We start from the raw sequence: 17641 nt of genomic DNA, 5'->3' as shown, positions 1-17641 counted from the left end.
AGATTTGCAAATCATATTATGGCACACTGTTGACCCACATTTCAGGACTGGAATACCCATCTGAAATAGTGTAGTTTTCTATAGCAGTACCTTCCCAATCTTGACAACATTAAGATGAGGACTTCGACTCTCAGAATTCCCTGGCCTTCAGGAGAATGGCTGGCTGGGAAATTCTGGAAGTTGAAGTCAACACATCCTAAGCTGCCAAGGTTGAGAAACACTGTCCTATACAATGATTTTATTAAACATCACACTTTTGTGGGGTTCATTCCTAACATCTGCACTTGCCTGTTTGCAAGAGAGAAATGGGAGCCAGAAAGCTTAAATGAAAGGGTTTTCTGGGACCCAAATCTATTTAATAAACTATATTTAATGTCAACAATTTCCAATTAACTCTTCTTACAGAATACCTCTGCTTCTTGCTGCTTTTTCACATTGTCTTTTTTCAGCGCTACACATTGCTGCTGGGCTTCTGCTTTTTCCAAAAGAACCACATTCAGTTTCTCTGTAAGAGCCTAGTTTTGAGAAGAGACAAAAAAGTTATAATTATTTCCCAAAAGCAGAGATACTGTACTTAACTTTATATGTATATAAAGTTCTTTAAATTCTCTTTTTTCTTTGCCAGAGACAATTCCAGAACTACTCTTATCTGCTAGAGTTATTGCTTATTTGACATAACACCCAGAAGTTTGGCGGGGAGAGTTATTCAGCATCATGATTTGACTATTCTCTTACATGAAAGTTATTCACAAATATTTGTTTTCATGTTAATTATAGCAATGGTATTTCAGTGAAATTCATATGTAGACATTCTTCATAAATGACATCATTACCAGGGAAGGAAAACAACTCTGTCATTACCATTAAAGTGAGAAAACTAGCAAAAACACAACTTATCAACACACATCTTACAGTCAATTTTGGTTATAGAAGATATTCATCATTAAACCCAAAATTCTGAGTAAGCTTTATTTATCAATAAACATACCTACTCTATCACATTAACTTAGGAGAGAAGAGGCAAAATCAAGAAAGGGATGATAAAAGTACTTATATTTTTATGGTTAGCCATATTAGGAGGTTTTACTTGTTTTTCAATTAGTGCAATTTTAATCCTACACGAGCCTTTAATTGCAGTTCATATGAGCCAAGCAAACCATGGTTAATTAAACTATGTTTTTGTAAACCTTTTTCATTTTAGAGTTAGAATGCAAAACTGAACTGAGATTAAAGGAAAATGGAAAACAGCTCCTTATAGCTACAATGAAGAGCGGGGAGGAATATGAGTATGAGCCTAGGTTTCTACTATATTATAATATAGTATTTCACCTGAAAGTTACCATTACATCTTAGAGTAGGTACAACTATTTCTTCTTACCAAGTTGTTCAGTGAGGGGGGAAAAGTACTTTATCTCCAGCTGATTTTGTACGTTTATCCACTAACAAAGAAATTATCAGTCTATAATTTTAACAGTAGGTTTATTTTTAACAGCTAGAAATAAGAATAACAACAACAAAAAATATATATCCAGAAAAAGGCATTTCAAAAAAGTTATAAATTGATTTGCATTTTAATGAGTGAAATAAGCCAGAAATCTTGCTGATTGATAGGGGATCAAATACTTATTTCACTCACTAAAATGCAAATCAATTTATAACTTTTTTGAAATGCCTTTTTCTGGATTTTTTTTGTTATTCTGTTTCTCACTGTTAAAATAAAACTACCATTAAAATTATAGACTGATCATTTGTCAGTGGGCAAATGTACAAAATCAGCAGGGGATAAAATACTTTTTTCCCTCACTGTATGGTGAGCTGAGTAATTAAAGCTAACAATTCTTTTCGCTATCTCAACCTTGCTTTTTTAAAAATTATACATTTTTACACCAGACACGAAGCTATCATAAACAGTATTCAATTCTAAGAGCACAGAAGAAGGTAAAAAGCTATCTACATTCAGAGAAATTCAATTTAAAAGTTATTCACAATCAACCAGTAGTCTTATCTCTGGGTAAATGATGCAAAAGACATAAAGAGCAACGTGAGCTATATAACTCAAGCAATTACCACTCCTATTGGACCAATGAATTTTTGGGGAATTAAACATTATTGCACCAAATGTTATGCATTATTATGAATTCATACCTGAATAATATCATCAGTTCCTCCAGCCACAGATGTTGTTTTTAGTTTCTCAATTTCCTTTTCTAGTTCTAGGAAAAATTATTATTTGAATATGAATCAATATCTTGTTATATTTGTATCTTGTTTTTTCACAATACCAAAATACAATCTGTAGAATTCAGCATTATTAACAGGAACATGTATAAGTTAGACTGATGGTTCTTCCAGGATAATTCACATCATAGATGCTAATGTAAATTATTGGGGGGTGGGGGTGGAGGAGGAAGGATTGGCTAAATTTCTCCAGAGTATCCTACTATATGGCTTTAAAATAAATTTAAATGAGTTTCAGTAAAGGTACCTGCACATCTGCCTTTCACTTTCTGTAAAAGCATCATTTGCTTCTTTGCAAATTTGATAAGATCTTCTCTTGTTAATGTGTCCAGCTGTAAAATCCATAAATGCAAATTAAAATGGATGCATACTCAAATTTCATTTAATCATTCTCATAATCATACAGAACATGAGATTTGGTTCTGCTCTTCAATCAATATGTTACTGCAGATGGCTGTTCACTTCAGGACTCATAAGAAAACATTGTAATTATAATGTAATCTTTTTTTAATATCACTGTAAAACACAGTTAGTTCCAATAGACCTGCAAAATGAGATCAACCTTTCAAAACAATAATACTTAGAAAATTACAAAAGACCTACATATTCCTCCACTGTGTGTTTTAAAATATTACTTTGGCCAATTAAATAAAGTAAGATAGTTTGAAGAGCTCCATAAATACTGCTCTACATGTCCAGTAACATAAAATCTAAAGCTTCCAAGTATTTACTAAACTACGTATAATAGACAATATTGAGAGGTACTAAAAATTTCTGTAACAAAATTCCTGATCAAGAAAAGAAACCCTTTGAGGGTTTTGGTCTCACAGACTGAAGAATAAATACTACCTGAATAATTAGACAACACTGATTTCCAACTGAAATTTCTTCAGTTTATCAAATTGGTTAAGATGCAAACGGACCTAAATAAAACTGTCTTCAGACTTTTATAATTCTTTGATCTGCTAAACAACAGCCTTGGTGGAGCAGTGGGCTAATGCCTCCTTAAGTAACACCAGCTGCCTGCAATTAGTGCAGGTTCGCATCCCACCAGGCTCAAGGTTGACTCAGCCTTCCATCCTTCCGAGGTAGGTAAAATGAGGACCCAGATTGTTGGGGGCAATAAACTGACTTTGTAATAATGCCACTTGGGGGGCCCGAAAGCCCTAATAATAAGCAGGCATATACATAGAATGAAGGCTATTGCTAAGCTTGTAAGCCGCCCTGAGTCTTCGGAGAAGGGCGGGATATAAATGGAATTAAAATAAAAATAAAAAATAAACCAATTACACAGAAGTAAGTTCAAAAAGAATATCTGAACATTGTAAAAGCTATATTTTATTTTAATCAGATTATTGCATGAAAGATCCAATAAAAAAATAAAAAGTAAAATTCCAATTACTTTTCAGGGTATGGTTGCAGGATGTTTCTGGTAAAAACTATATCTATTGTTACTTGCCAAATAAACAAAATAAACTTAATGGCAGTGACTCTGTATTTACATTTAAAACAAAGTTAATATTTACATTTGAAAATGAACCATTTTATTAAATTAGACCTCTTTGAGTACTATATCTCATTCTGGGCACCACTATTAAAAAAACCACCTTGACAAATCAGAGGAGATTCAGAGGATTATTAACAAGATAGTGGAGGTTTGCTAATAGAATAAAATAAAGCCATACAATAATGTTCAAAGAATCTGGGTATGTTTAGCTTACAGAAGAAACAACTAATAGATGATAGCAGTCTTTTAAAAAATCTGAAGACTTCTGATACAGAAAAGAGAGCAAATTTATTATTAATTGCCCCAGAGGTCAGGTCCAACTAGTTAAAACTATAAGGAAGCAAGTTCTGCTTAGACATCGGGAAAAATTTCCAGTGTGGTAAGCTATTAGCCAGTGAAATAGGCTTTGATGTGAAATGATGAGTTCTCCTTCATTAGAGGTTTTTAAGCAGAGGCTAGATAGTCACCTATTAGCAATGCTCCTTGAATCCTATTCAGAGTGAGGTGGTGGTAGCAATCTAGATCAGTGTTCCACATTCTTAGTAACTATGAATTGACTTTAACTATCAAACTTCTCCTGCCAACAGGTTGAAATCCATATATTTTAAAGTTGCCGAAGTTGAGAAACATTTGTCTAGATCAGGGGTCGGCAACCTAAAAAAGAAAAAGAGCCACTGGGAACCGGTTCCATCACAAATTAAAAAAAGAGGGAGCCGCGTGCGTGTGTCCATGCACGCGCATGCGCAAAAAGGTTTTTTGCGCATGCGCGGACGCACGCGGCTGCCATTTTTTAAAAAATGAGATGGAACCGGTTCCCGGTTGCCTGATGGCGACGGCCCGTCTGCAAAGCTGCCGCTTTCGGCAGCTTTGCAGACGGGCCGTGGCAGCTTCCGCAAAGAGCGGCGCCCCTGCCCATTCCGAGAGGTGCGCGCGCACCTCTCCGAACGACCGGAGGTGCGCGCGTACCTCCGCGCGAATGGGCAGCGGTGCCGCTCTTTCAGGAAGCCCGCCGCGGCCCGTCTGTGAAGCTGCCGAAAGCGGCAGCTTAGCAGACGGGCCGCGGCAGCTTCCGCAAAGAGCGGCGCCCCTGCCCATTCCGAGAGGTGCGTGCGCACCTCTCCGAACGACCGGAGTTGCGCGCGCACCTCCGGTCGTTCGGAGAGGTGCGCGCGCACCTCTTGGAATGGGCAGGGTCGCCGCTCTTTGCGGAAGCTGCCGCGGCCCTTCTGCTAAGCTGCCGCTTTCGGCAGCTTCACAGACGGGCCGCGGCGGGCTTCCTGAAAGAGTGGCACCGCTGCCCATTCGCGCGGAGGTACGCGCGCACCTCCGGTCGTTCGGAGAGGTGCGCGCGCACCTCTCGGAATGGGCAGGGGCGCCGCTCTTTGCGGAAGCTGCCGCGGCCCGTCTGCTAAGCTGCCGCTTTCGGCAGCTTCACAGACGGGCCGCGGCGGGCTTCCTGAAAGAGCGGCACCGCTGCCCATTCGCGCAGAGGTACGCGCGCACCTCTCCAAAGGTTTGGGGAGGTGCGCGCGCACCTCCGCCCATTCGGGGAGGTGCGCGTGCACCTCTCCAAACGGGCGGTGCCACTCTCCATTTGGAGAGGTGCGCGCGCACCACTGCCCGTTGGAAGAGGTGCGCGCGCACCGGGCGGCTGGGAGCCGCAAGAGACGGCTCAAAGAGCCGCATGCGGCTCCGGAGCCGCAGGTTGCCGACCTGTGGTCTAGATGACCCTGATAGTGACTTCCAACTCTATGATTATAAAGGTACCACAAATGTTTGTAGAAATATACCTTTGACTTCCCCGTTGAGGCTGTAGGAGGAGAAGCTGCCATTTCTTGTCCATTATCTTGCAGCTAAGCAGAAATAAAGTTTTATATTAAAAATAGCATTTAAATAATTCCATTATTAAACCAGCTAAAAGAATAATTAACATTTTAAAATTACAGAAAGGGATCTTAGCAATTCTAGTTTATATTTACGCCAAAATATTCAATGGTACTTGCTAAATTTATGTAGTGCTTTGGATTTGACTAGGAAGAGGTGAATGCAGGATCTATTTGTTACTTAATAAATTAGGTGTGTCTTTTTCTTGCTATTGAAAGATTTCTGCTTCAATGACAAAAGGGAAGGGGAATTGAGGGCTAGACTGATATAGTGATTGAGGCTTCTAGCTAAAAACCAGGAGGCTAGAATTCCACTTCCACTTTAGGCAGAAAGCCAAATGGGTTACTTTGATCTAGTCATTCTCTCAGCCCTATAAGTTGGCAGTGGCAAAAATGTTGCCAAGAAAACTGGAGGGGCTCCATGAGGTCATCAGGAGTTAAGACTCAGCTGAAGGCACAAAATTTATTTTCAAGGGAGAATATTAGACCTATCTGCAGGCTTCCACAGCAGCTATGGGGGGCAAAGTTACTCGCGTCCGTGGCAAACCTTAAGCCACACGTGCCTCCTGGGTGGTGCTAAATGAGTAACACACGGACTGGTAGCCAGACATCCGCGAGGATCTCCTGGCTTCACACACAACTCCACAGTCCTTTTAAGGACTACAAAATAGCAGAAATAACAGAAATAACAAATACCAATACTAAAATGATTCGGAATATTGGAAGTTCAATATGTATACTTGAAAACTATGTCGATTTGGCTGTGATCCAGAATGAACAGCAGCTTAAAAGCAGAGGAAGAATACCTGGACATGATGTCTTAGGCACTATTTTTCATCAAACTTATGGTCTGATAACATACATGCGTAATAACATTGAAAATGCATATTTATTAGAAACAAGCAGTGAGGATAACATCTACACTATCACAATTAAGATTGGAGACACCCAAGTTATGAACATCTATAAGCCCCCCACTATCTCTTGGCCTAACACAGTTCTTCCAAGGATTCCACACCAGGGCATCTATATACAGTAGGAGATTTTAATAGCCACCATACCCAATGGAGATATATGCTTAATGATAATAACGGCGAGACCCTCTGCGAATGGACAGAGCAGAACAACCTATACCTAGTTTCTGATGCTAAAGATCGAGGTACTTTTAAATCAGCTGCATGGAAGAAAGAGTATAACCCTGACTTATGTTTTGTTACACAAGATAAAACCAAACCTGTACCTGCCTCTCGGCAAGTGCTACCAACCTTCCCCCACAGCCAACATAGACCTATTATCATTAAGACAGGAATAAAGATACCTATTATCAGATCTATACCCCGACCAAGATGGAACCTGAAGATGGCCAACTGGAAAAAGTTTACGATGGACCTTGAGAACACAATAGGACGTATCCCGGCAGTTAGTAAAAGTTACTATCGCTTTGTCAGAGCAATCATGTCATCGGCTAAAAAATCCATCCCACGTGGCTTCCGCAAGGAATATATCCCAGGATGGAATTTATTTATTTATTCATTCATTCATTCATTCATTCATTCATTCATTCATTCATTCATTCATTCATTCATTCATTTATTTATTTTATTTAGATTTATATACCGCCCTTTCCCGAAGGACTCAGGGCGGTTTACAGGGCATTTAAAAAACAGTCAATACAAACGTTAAAACAAATTAAAAGAGATTAAATAGGACCCTGAGAAAATTAAAACCCAGTTAAAATTAAAATTAAAAATATTCTTAGCCTGGGCCAGAGAGCTCGAAGAGCCAGGTCTTCAGGTCCCGGTGGAATGAACAGAGGTTGGGGGCAATCCTAAGCTCCGCAGGCAGCTGGTTCCACAGGGCAGGCGCACCCACTGAGAAGGCCCTACCCCTGGGTGTTACCCGCCAGCAGTCTTTAACCGGCGGCACCCTGAGGAGACCCTCCCTGTGCGAGCGCACTGGACGAAGGGAACTTGATGCTGGCAGCAGGTGTTCCCTCAAATATCCCGGACCCTTGCCATTTAGGGTTTATAGGTAATCACCAGCACCTTGAATCTCACCCGAAGGGCAACTGGAAGCCAATGCAGCTCGCGGAGTAGAGGTGTTACATGGGAGTATCGGGAGACCCCCATCACGACTCGCGTGGCCGCATTCTGCACCAGTTAAAGCCTCCGGGTGGTCCTCAAGGGCAGCCCCATGTAGAGAGCGTTGCAGTAGTCTAAACGGGAGGTCACAAGCGCATGGGTGACTGTGCGTAGGGCATCTCGGTCCAGGTAGGGTCGCAACTGGCGCACCAGGCGAACCTGGGCAAAAGCCCCCCTGGTCACAGCTCCTATATGGTCTTCAAAAGTGAGCTGCGAATCCAGGAGGACGCCCAAGTTGCGAGCCCTATCAACGGGGGGTAACACCTCACCCCCCATTGTTAGAGATGGAATAGTCTGGTTAACCCGAGATGCCAGTATGCACAGCCAGTCAGTCTTGGCAGGATTGAGACGAAGCCTGTTTCTCCCCATCCAGACCTGGACCGCTTCCAGGCAACGGGACATCACGGCGAGGGCATCGCTCGGTTGGTTTGGGGTGGAGAAAAAAAGTTGCGTATCATCAGCGTACTGATGATACCCCACCCCAAAACCACGAATGATCTCGCCCAGCAGCTTCATATAGATGTTGAACAGGAGGGGCGAGAGAACCGACCCCTGAGGAACTCCACAAACAAGAGGCCTCGGGGCGGACCTCTGCCCTCCCGTCAACACCGACTGTGAGCGGCCCAGGAGATAGGAGGAGAACCACCGCAAAACAGTGCCTCCCACTCCCAACCCCGAGACGTCGCAGTAGGATACCATGGTCGATGGTATCGAAAGCCGCTGAGAGGTCTAATAGGACTAGGACAGAGGAACAACCCCTGTCCCGAGCCCGCCAGAGATCATTCACCAGCACGACCAATGCCATCTCCGTGCTGTGCCCAGGCCTGAAACCCGATTGGTACGGGTCTAGATAATCAGTTTCATCCAGGAACAGAGGAAGCTGATGGGCCACCACACTCTCGACAACCTTCGCCAGAAAGCGGAGGTTGGAGACCGGACGATAGTTATTTAAAACAGCTGGGTCCAGGGCAGGCTTCTTGAGGAGGGGTCTCACCACTGCCTCCTTCAGGGAGGCGGGGAAGACACCCTCCTTCAAGGAAGCAGTTATTACTGCCTGGAACCAGCCTCGTGTCTCCTCCCGAGCCGCATAAACCAGCCAGGAGGGGCACGGGTCCAACAAACAGGTGGTGGAGCTCAGCCTCTTCATCATCCTGTCCACATCATCAGAGGAAACAGGATCGAACTCAGTCCAGATAACATGCTCAAGACCGTCCGATTCCTCCACATCAGACTCTGCCCAGAGTCCAAACCGGCCCAGATCTGAGCGATCTTGTCCGTCAGATGATGACTAAACTCCTCGGCCCGCCCCTGCAAGGGATCCTCCCTCACCTCCTGGTTAAGAAGGGAGCGAGTCACCCTGAACAGGGCGGCCGGGCGATTATCTGCGGACGCGATAAGGGCAGAGAAGTAATTAGCCTTCGCCGTCCTCATCGCCGCAAGATAAGACCTTATAAAGGTTCTTAACTGCAATCGGTCAGATTCGGATCGGGTGGATCTCCAACAGCTCTCTAGACCCCGTCTCCGACGCTTCATCTCCCGGAGCTCCACAGGAAACCATGGAGCCCAACGGGATCTGCGCCGGGTCAGGGGTCGCAAGGGTACAACACAGTCGAGTGCCTCAGCGGCTGCCTTATCCCAGGCATCAACCAAGGCCTCAACTGGGCTGTGGGTGAGGGTGATGGGTATAGACCCAAGCGCCATCTGGAACCGTTCCGGTTCCATTAGGCACCTGGGGCGGAACCACCTGGTCGGTTCCGCCGCCCAGCAGTGGGGGGTAGCATAACGGAAGACCACCCGCAGGAGATAATGGTCGGACCATGACAGGGGAACAATGACCGGTGAACCCCCTCCTAGAACATCCAACCACTGTCCGGACAGGAACACCAGGTCGAGAGTGTGACCCCCGAGTCGGGCCCTGAATTACTTGGGTCAGGCCCATGGCTGTCATGGAAGCCATGAACTCCCGAGCCAACTCAGACGACCCTCCCAGTGAAGGCAGGTTGAAATCACCCAGTACCATAAGCCTGGGGAACTCCAACGCCAACCCTGAGAGGGTGTCGAGCAGCTCGGGCAGGGCTGTTGCCACACAGCTGGGCGCCAGGTATGTGAGCAACAAGCCCATCTGAACCCGAGGGCCACATCTCAGGAGGAGGGTCTCACTCCCGCCAGTCTGGACAATGGTGGTCTCCCGCGGACATAAAGTCTCCCTGATAACCACCGCCACCCCTCCACCCCTGCCCTGAGCCCGCGGCCGGTGTAGCACACGGAAACCTGGGGGACATAATTCAGTCAGAGGGACCCCTCCCTCCGAGCCCACCCAAGTTTCCGTAATGCACGCCAGATCCGCGCATTCCTCCTCGATCAAGTCACGAACGAGGGGAGCCTTGTTAACAACGGATATGGCGTTAAAATAAACCAGCCTAAGCTCAGGGAATGAAACCTGCGAAAACCTGTACCAAAAACATCTAGAGAATGGTGATGCTGAGATAGCCGATGAACTTCTTCATAACCTTGACCTGGCGCGCAGGCAGAAATGGGCGCAAACTACGTCTGGATTAGACTTTAAACACTCAAGCAGGAAGGCATGGAGCCTACTGAAAAAATTGGGAGGAGACCAACCAGCTCAACGCAAACAAGAGGTTACTCCAGATCAAGTAGCAACTTGAATTGTCAACTTAACTAGAGTACCCCATGATAAGAAACATACTAAATTAGTGAAAAGAGAACTAGTAAAGCACTTAAAAACTTTGTGCTCGCCTAGCCAGGAACATGCTTGACCCTTCCAAGTGGCTGAAATAGATATTGCCCTGAAGAATGTCAAAGCTGGAAAATCTCCTGGTTTTGATGGAGTAATGCCTGAATTTATCATCCATTCTGGGCCTCGCACAAGAGAATGGCTGGCAAAATTCTACACAGATATCCTAACTTCCAGTAAGCTCCCTCCAGAATTTAAGAGAACCAAGGTAATTGGCATATTAAAACCTGGAAAAGAAAGCAACAAGCCAGAAAACTATCGCCCCATTGCTCTGTTAAGTGTTTGTTATAAACTACTTGAAAGGTTGATACTCAACAGAATTGGACAGAAAATTAACAAACAAATACCGATAGAACAGGCTGGGTTTAGATCTTATCGGAGCTGTGCCGATCAAGTCCTTAGTCTTACTAGCCACATTGAAAGCAGCTATCAGAATAAATTGAAAACATCTGTTGTATTTGTGGATCTCACAGCAGCATATGATACAGTGTGGAGGGATGGTCTATTAAGCAAATTCCTCCACGCTGTCCCTTGTAGAACCATGGGCCGCCTAATAAATAACATGCTCCCAGCAAGGACCTTTCAAGTCATCATGGACGATAAAATTAGTAAGCAAAGACATCTGAATAATGGACTCCCTCAGGGCTCTGTATTGGCCCCATCCTTATTCAACTTATATATTTCCGATGTACCACCCACGCGTTCTCTTACGCTGATGACTTGGCATTAGCATATAGCCACAAGGACATCGAAGTTACAGAAGGTGTACTTACAGCCGACCTTACAACTCTGAGCACATACTTCCACCAATGGAGGTTAATCCCAAGCGTAAGTAAGACAGTCACATTATGTTTCCACCTTAATAATAAACTGGCAAAAAGAGAACTTAATGTATACCTAAATAACAAATTGCTTCCATATGAGGCAACTCCAAAATATCTGGGGGTCACCTTAGACAGGACCCTGTCTTTTAAAAAACATATTCAGAATATGGCTGCCAAGGTTAACAGCAGAAACAACATTCTGCAAAAACTATGCGGAACAACTTGGGGAGCTTCAGCTCCAACTCTTCCATGCGCAGCCCTTGGGCTTTGCTACTCTGTAGCGGAATACTGCGCACCTGTATGGATAAACAGCTCACATACAAGACTTGTTGATATTCAACTCAACCATATGATGAGATTAATTACTGGGTGCATAAAATCTACACCTATTCACTAGCTACCAGTTCTTAGCCACATAGTTCCCCCGCACTTACGACGACAAGAAGCTCTCATTCGGGAGTATAGTAAGATCCTGCTAAACTCCTCTCTACCCATTCATGCCTATACCTCTGATCTCTTAAGATGTCGATTAAAGTCAAGAAATCCACCACTCCTCACAGCGCTTAAGCTGCTGGCCGAACATCAGAGCACTATACAAAAGTGGATGGAAGCATGGAGTAGCTATACCTCCCAAGATATTTCTGAGCATATTAATCCTAATAGTATACCTCCAGGATTTAATCTACCCCTACACATATGGGTGACATACAATAGAATTAGAACGACTCATGGGATGTGTGCCGATTCTCTGTATAAATGGGGAAAGACACCTTCAGCACAATGTGATTGCGGGGCTCCCCGACAGACTATCCAACATATAGTGAGGGAATGCACTAATAGAAGATACCCAGGAGATTTTAAGGACTTCCTCTGCGTAACAACGGCAGCTACTGACTGGATCTCCAAACTCGACATTGAAATGTTATTTCTGTTTTCCTCTTAGGTTTTATAATTGCTTCTTTTTTAAAAAAGAGAGTTGTTTTGACTGTTCTAACTTGTAGATATGAAGTGCTTTTGGTTCTGTGTGTGACCAGCCATACGCTAAATAAATAAATAACAGCAGCTATGTAATCTCAGAAAAAGATAGATAAATGATACACAAGCATGTGCTGCATTTATGCTCTAGCTTATTGCAAAGCACCTTTTCCACATCATCAAAAGTACTGCATAGTCCTATTGTTCATAGTTTACCCTGGAAGAAAAAAAATACAAACTTTATATACTAAAACTCAGGAAACCAATTACCTCCTATGGATCTGTATTGGATGTTGTGAGAAACAAAAGTATATTATAATACAAAACATTTTACCTAGGCTCATATAGTTCTCTTCTCTTCTTTTTCTGGGAAAGCTATGAGAAGAAAATATTCTTTTTTCTTCTATTATTTTAAATTACTGCAAGTAAATGGAACAAGCCAGTTTCATAACCCACAATTTGAATGGGTCAGTTAACATTAACCAGAGTTGTCACACCTAGGCGATAAGGCAAGTTAAAAAAAATGGGCAAAGGGATTTTAAACTTTTTGCAACTGTGACAAGTGAGGAGAAAGGAAAGGGGTTAAATTGTAAAGGGGTACGCTAAAATCATTCCTGTCATGATACACCATGGCATGCTATAGTGCCCATACAACTGCGTGATATTTGAACATCATGGCATCTCATTTGTAAAAGCTCTTAACGACTTATATTAAAATGCTGAAAAAATAAAAGCAAATCTTAAAGACTCCTACAGAATAAAAATATCAGTCCCTCAGCCCCACCTTCTGGTAGAAAACCTGTAGCTCAGGACAAAAATGCTTACTAATAAACCAATATATTTCTGGAACTTATTGCTTGTAAGTATGGCAAGGAAAGTTTAGCTTAACTTTCTTCCTATGACATTTAGAACTGTTGTATTTTTGTCAAATGATGAACATCCTTTTGTAAATCACTTAATCCAAAACATCTCAAATTGATCAAATAGGTTGTGTGTATGGGAAACAGTAATGCCAAACAAAATATCGCCACATCACATATTTTTTACTGCACCTACAATGCAGACTTGTAATGTCAATGTGCAAAAGTGAATCTCAGCAAGAGTTCTAAGAGAGTATCAAACTGAACCTTCACTCTTTTGAGTTACACTTTTATAAAGCAATATATTTTATTCTGACCTTCAGAATATGCAAATATCTACTCACTTTTAAACAATTGCCCACAATACACAGAGCCATATACATTTCCTATTACTTCAATACCATCAAAATGTTTAAAGAATATTTGACTCTGTACACAGTATTGAAACTGCAATTCTTTCAGTTATAAAATAAGCAATGAGGTATCAGGATCAAATCTGAGAACATCAAATTTTTAAAAATTGGTCGTTCCAATGCAATACACTGACACCAAAAGCTTAGAGCATAAACGTATTGCAAAGACAGTCAACCAACTTCCAGAAGTACAGAGGAAATTATATTCAGTATTCGGAGCACATTATAATGTATCAAACTTTGTTTCTGTGTGTGTCCCAATTAGCCTTTTAATAAGCCATGAAACTGCTTCATTTAGTGGGGCAATGGGGGAAGAGTCCAGACATTATCTTATTTACTTGAATGCATGTTCTCTACTACTGGCTTTCCACAAATCTATTACTTGAAGAAGAAAGTGAAGGATAATTGCAAGGTGCTGTTTGATTATACTACCTGGAGTTCATTATTTGTAAAAAAAAAAAATGAGAGTGGGCTTATATCTTACACTAAACCAGTTTATTGAACAAACCATAACGAATTCACCTAACACATGAAGCCATAATCAAGCAACAGACTGTGCCCACATTTCAACAACTTGTTTACTGTATATCTGAAGGAAGTGAGAAAACTCAACGCATAGCAACTTCAGCAATGTCAAGGTTGGAGGTAAAATAGTCCTCTGTTGTTCCTTCTTAAGCTCTGCGCCCTACTTGCTCTCGGTCTGAACTAGAAAAGCTTTACTTGGTGGACTACCCAGGTTGCTGCTAAAGCCAGAGCTAAGGAGATGAAAGACGACTGACTCAGCGCCATCCACAGTGCAACGCACACACTGGAGCTGTGGTGAGCAGGACCTATGGCGGGCTGCTTAAAAGAACTTTAGCCCATTTTGCGGGGTTTCCAGAGGACTTGGGCAAAGCGGACAGAGGTGGGGACGCCACGGGTCCTGGTCGGTCACAGCAGAATATCGAGCCACTCCCAGCACCATCCAGCGGGATTTTATTGCCCCTCGGGTAGAAAAACGGAGCCACCCATTAACGGCGGGGACGGAGGCCCTTTTACAGCCGGGGAGGGGGGGGGGAAGCGAACCGGAAAAGCCAAGCCTCGTCGCTTGCAGGCGAGCGAAACGGGGCAGGCTCAGCATCCCAGGCGGCGCCCACGCCCTCCTTTCCCCCTGGCCGGTTACCTCCATCGCAGCGCCGATTCCGGCTGAGGTAGGGAAGCGGAGGTCGCCTTCACGCCCAGCCCTGGAGCCGCTTCCGTCTTCGTCACCCTTCGTCCGCGCGCCCTCTTCTGACGTCAGCGAAACCGCCGCCAAGTGCGGCCAAAGCGGACTCGACTAGGGCCGGAAACATCCAGGTGGCCGCCAGATGGTAGCAGCGCGCGTTCTGCGATCGCTTTGCGCCCCCTAGCGGCCGCCTGATTCTTGCCGCCCAGATCTACCGCTATAATTTTAAGCGCTTGCCAAATTTCGAATTTTCCGGCCTGGAATTGCCATGGCAACGGACAGGCTTCCTTACCTGCTTCTAGTCTGTCTCTACGGTATACATGGGCCTTCGCTGCCTTCTCTGGCATCTCCGCAGTTAGAGATGGTTCTTCTGCTGCGGTGGTGGAGTATATTAGTGCTACCACCAAGATCTCCGCATAAAATAAATATTTTTATACCGTATTCCCTTTAACGACTTTGCAATACTGTGCTTGAATTTATAACTTCCTTGGAAGCAGCAGGGGGCAGCACCTAACCCACTTTGACTGGAGGTGAAAAGCTAAGCAGGCTTGACCTTAGTAATTGGATGGAAGAGTAGGAGAACTCCCTGTGCTGTTGATTAGATTGGAAAGATTAAAAAAAAACATTTTGGGAAGAAGCCAACAAAAGTCAGGAAAGATGGAATCTTTAGATTACAGTTACCCTGAAGACTTATTTAAATTTAGCCTTTGAGGCTTGAAAATAAAGAAGTTGCAAACGAACTGTGTGGGTCATGTTCTGTACTCCCAGCTGAGTGTACAAATTGTCACCCCAATCCAACCAAATTAAATGTATGTTACTGTATAAATATATAAGGTAACATTTTTATTCTCATGCTCTGCCAAACTAAAATGCAATGGGGAAAATAACTGAGGTCAGGCAAAACCAACTGAATTATCAAGTGGGCTAATTTTCTCCCATGTAAGATTTTTGAAAAAGAAAATAAGAGGTAATCTATTTTCTATTAAATTCCCCTTCTAGGCATACTTCTAGGCATTACTCTGAAGTAATTTGTATTGATTTTAGATAATGATTTCTTTTAGGAAAGCATACTTAAAATGGTAAACTCTTGTTCTTTTCCAGTTAACAATTATCATTTTACTTGCAAAAGTATGTCAAATTTATTTTCCTTTAGTAACCTCAGGTTATTTATAATATGGCCATGTTTTGTCTCCTTACATCCTACATAAAACATTGCTAAAGAGTAGTGTGCTTTGAGATGAAGGTTTACTTAGAACCATCTTCTAGTAAACATGGATTTTACAAGGATCAGGGCAAGAATGTTTTCAATTTGTAATCCTCCCATATTTCTATGCTCCTTTTCACCCTTTTTGTTTAAAAATGAAATAATTATGTTAAAGAAGAAAAAACATCTGTTTGACTGGTAGCATTAAAAGTAGTTAGAAACACATATGTTACCTGACAAAGTTAACAATAGATAAAGGTTTTTCTTGTCTGGTTATCAAGAACTGCTACTAATGTAAAACAAAGTATTTTTAAAACAGGTCTTCGAACTTGGCCCTTTTATGACTTGTGGACTTCAACTCCCAGAATTCCTCAGCTATGCATTCAACAATATAAACCAGAAGAGTAATAACCTAGAAACAGCTGCTGCATAACACTTTCTGAAAAATTTCATATACTAAGGTGGAGTGATTACATCCATATTGGACAGATATATTTTAAAAGGATTAAAGAGTGAACAAGGTAAGAAAGAACATGATTACCCATAGAGATACAAGTCTAAAATCCCCCACCAAGGGCGGAAACAATTCAAAAGCTTCATTTAAATGCTTCAAAATTATCGATAGACTTTTCGGGGTCAAGTTTGAGAAACTTTTTCATTTCAAGGAATAGTTATGAAAGAGAGAGAACAGTAATAATATGAAGGATATCCCAAAATGGTAATGTAATACCTAGATAAGTTAAACAATGTAGCTGACTGGATTTTTACATATTTGATCAAGAATCATACAAAGACAACATACAGTATTTGGCAAAACGTAGGACATAGTGAGTTTTCTTGAAAATCCTTGTGCATAGGACCAAGTTGCCTGTGGTTCGGAAAACCATAAAAAAGCTAGGAAAAGCTGTAACCCCAAAAAGATAGTCCTCAGGTGTAAATGTTTTAAGACCTGATTCAGTGATGGGATTCAGCCAGTTCGCACCAGTTTGGCAGAACCATAGCTATTTTTTTGTTCCCAGGCCCAAAACGGACTTCTGGAAGTGGCACCCACACAGAGAACTGGTTGTTCACATATTTGAATCCCACCACTGCTGCTGATGTAATTTGCATTACAATGTCATGACACAAATGATACAAATTATATAACTGGTATTCATTTGTGCAATTATATTATTACAGCATGCATGTTAGGCCTTTCTTTCAGACCCAGGTGCTCAAATGATGTCAAATGTTCCAAAAAACATCTCCAAATAGAAATTGCCATGGTGTATTCTCACATCCTCATGAGACAAACCTACGCATACTTATTTCCAAGGTTCTAGCACATGCGATATTTATTTATTATCCACTTTTATTATTTTTATAAATAACTCAAGAATGAATGCTTCTTAGTAAGCTATGAATGCAAATTTAGTAAATCTAAGTTTTAGCTGCTTGCCAATGATGTAACTTATATGTATAGAAGAAGCCAAAAGTGAACAATATGCTCCAAGTAATTTAGCATTCACACTGAAAGGAAATGTCAGGTCCCAGTCCGTTACTTAAAGTTGAGACACCATATCAATCTAATCAGATAACCCAAGCAGAGACTTCTTGATCAAGCAGCACTTTATTTGATCAAATTAAGCAGCTGGGTG

The 17641-nt window shown here is 42.4% G+C and overlaps 2 protein-coding genes across 5 annotated transcripts in view; both read right to left on the bottom strand.

Annotated features, from left to right (window-relative positions):
* The window catches only part of GCC2 (GRIP and coiled-coil domain containing 2), a 54726-nt gene extending 39857 nt beyond the window's left edge, over window positions 1-14869 (bottom strand). For all 4 annotated transcript variants that reach the window (XR_014492569.1, XM_083362983.1, XM_083362982.1 and 1 more), the window contains exons 1-5: window positions 14759-14869; window positions 5536-5598; window positions 2486-2570; window positions 2146-2213; window positions 411-515 (exon numbers count right to left, since the gene is read on the bottom strand). Coding sequence is in view for 3 of the 4 variants with exons in the window: in XM_083362983.1 (XP_083219109.1) it covers window positions 411-515; window positions 2146-2213; window positions 2486-2570; window positions 5536-5598; window positions 14759-14764 (327 nt within the window). In the remaining variant the exon portion in view is untranslated. The remainder of the gene's footprint in view (window positions 1-410; window positions 516-2145; window positions 2214-2485; window positions 2571-5535; window positions 5599-14758) is intronic.
* The window catches only part of LIMS1 (LIM zinc finger domain containing 1), a 306378-nt gene that overhangs the window by 126677 nt on the left and 162060 nt on the right, over window positions 1-17641 (bottom strand). The gene's annotated exons all lie outside the window — the stretch shown is intronic.

Source organism: Vipera ursinii (genome assembly GCF_947247035.1).
Source record: "Vipera ursinii genome assembly, chromosome: 4".
In the NCBI taxonomy this organism is placed as follows: domain Eukaryota; kingdom Metazoa; phylum Chordata; class Lepidosauria; order Squamata; family Viperidae; genus Vipera; species Vipera ursinii.
Note: the sequence above shows the minus strand (reverse complement) of the source record. Positions and strands in the feature narration are given on the sequence as shown.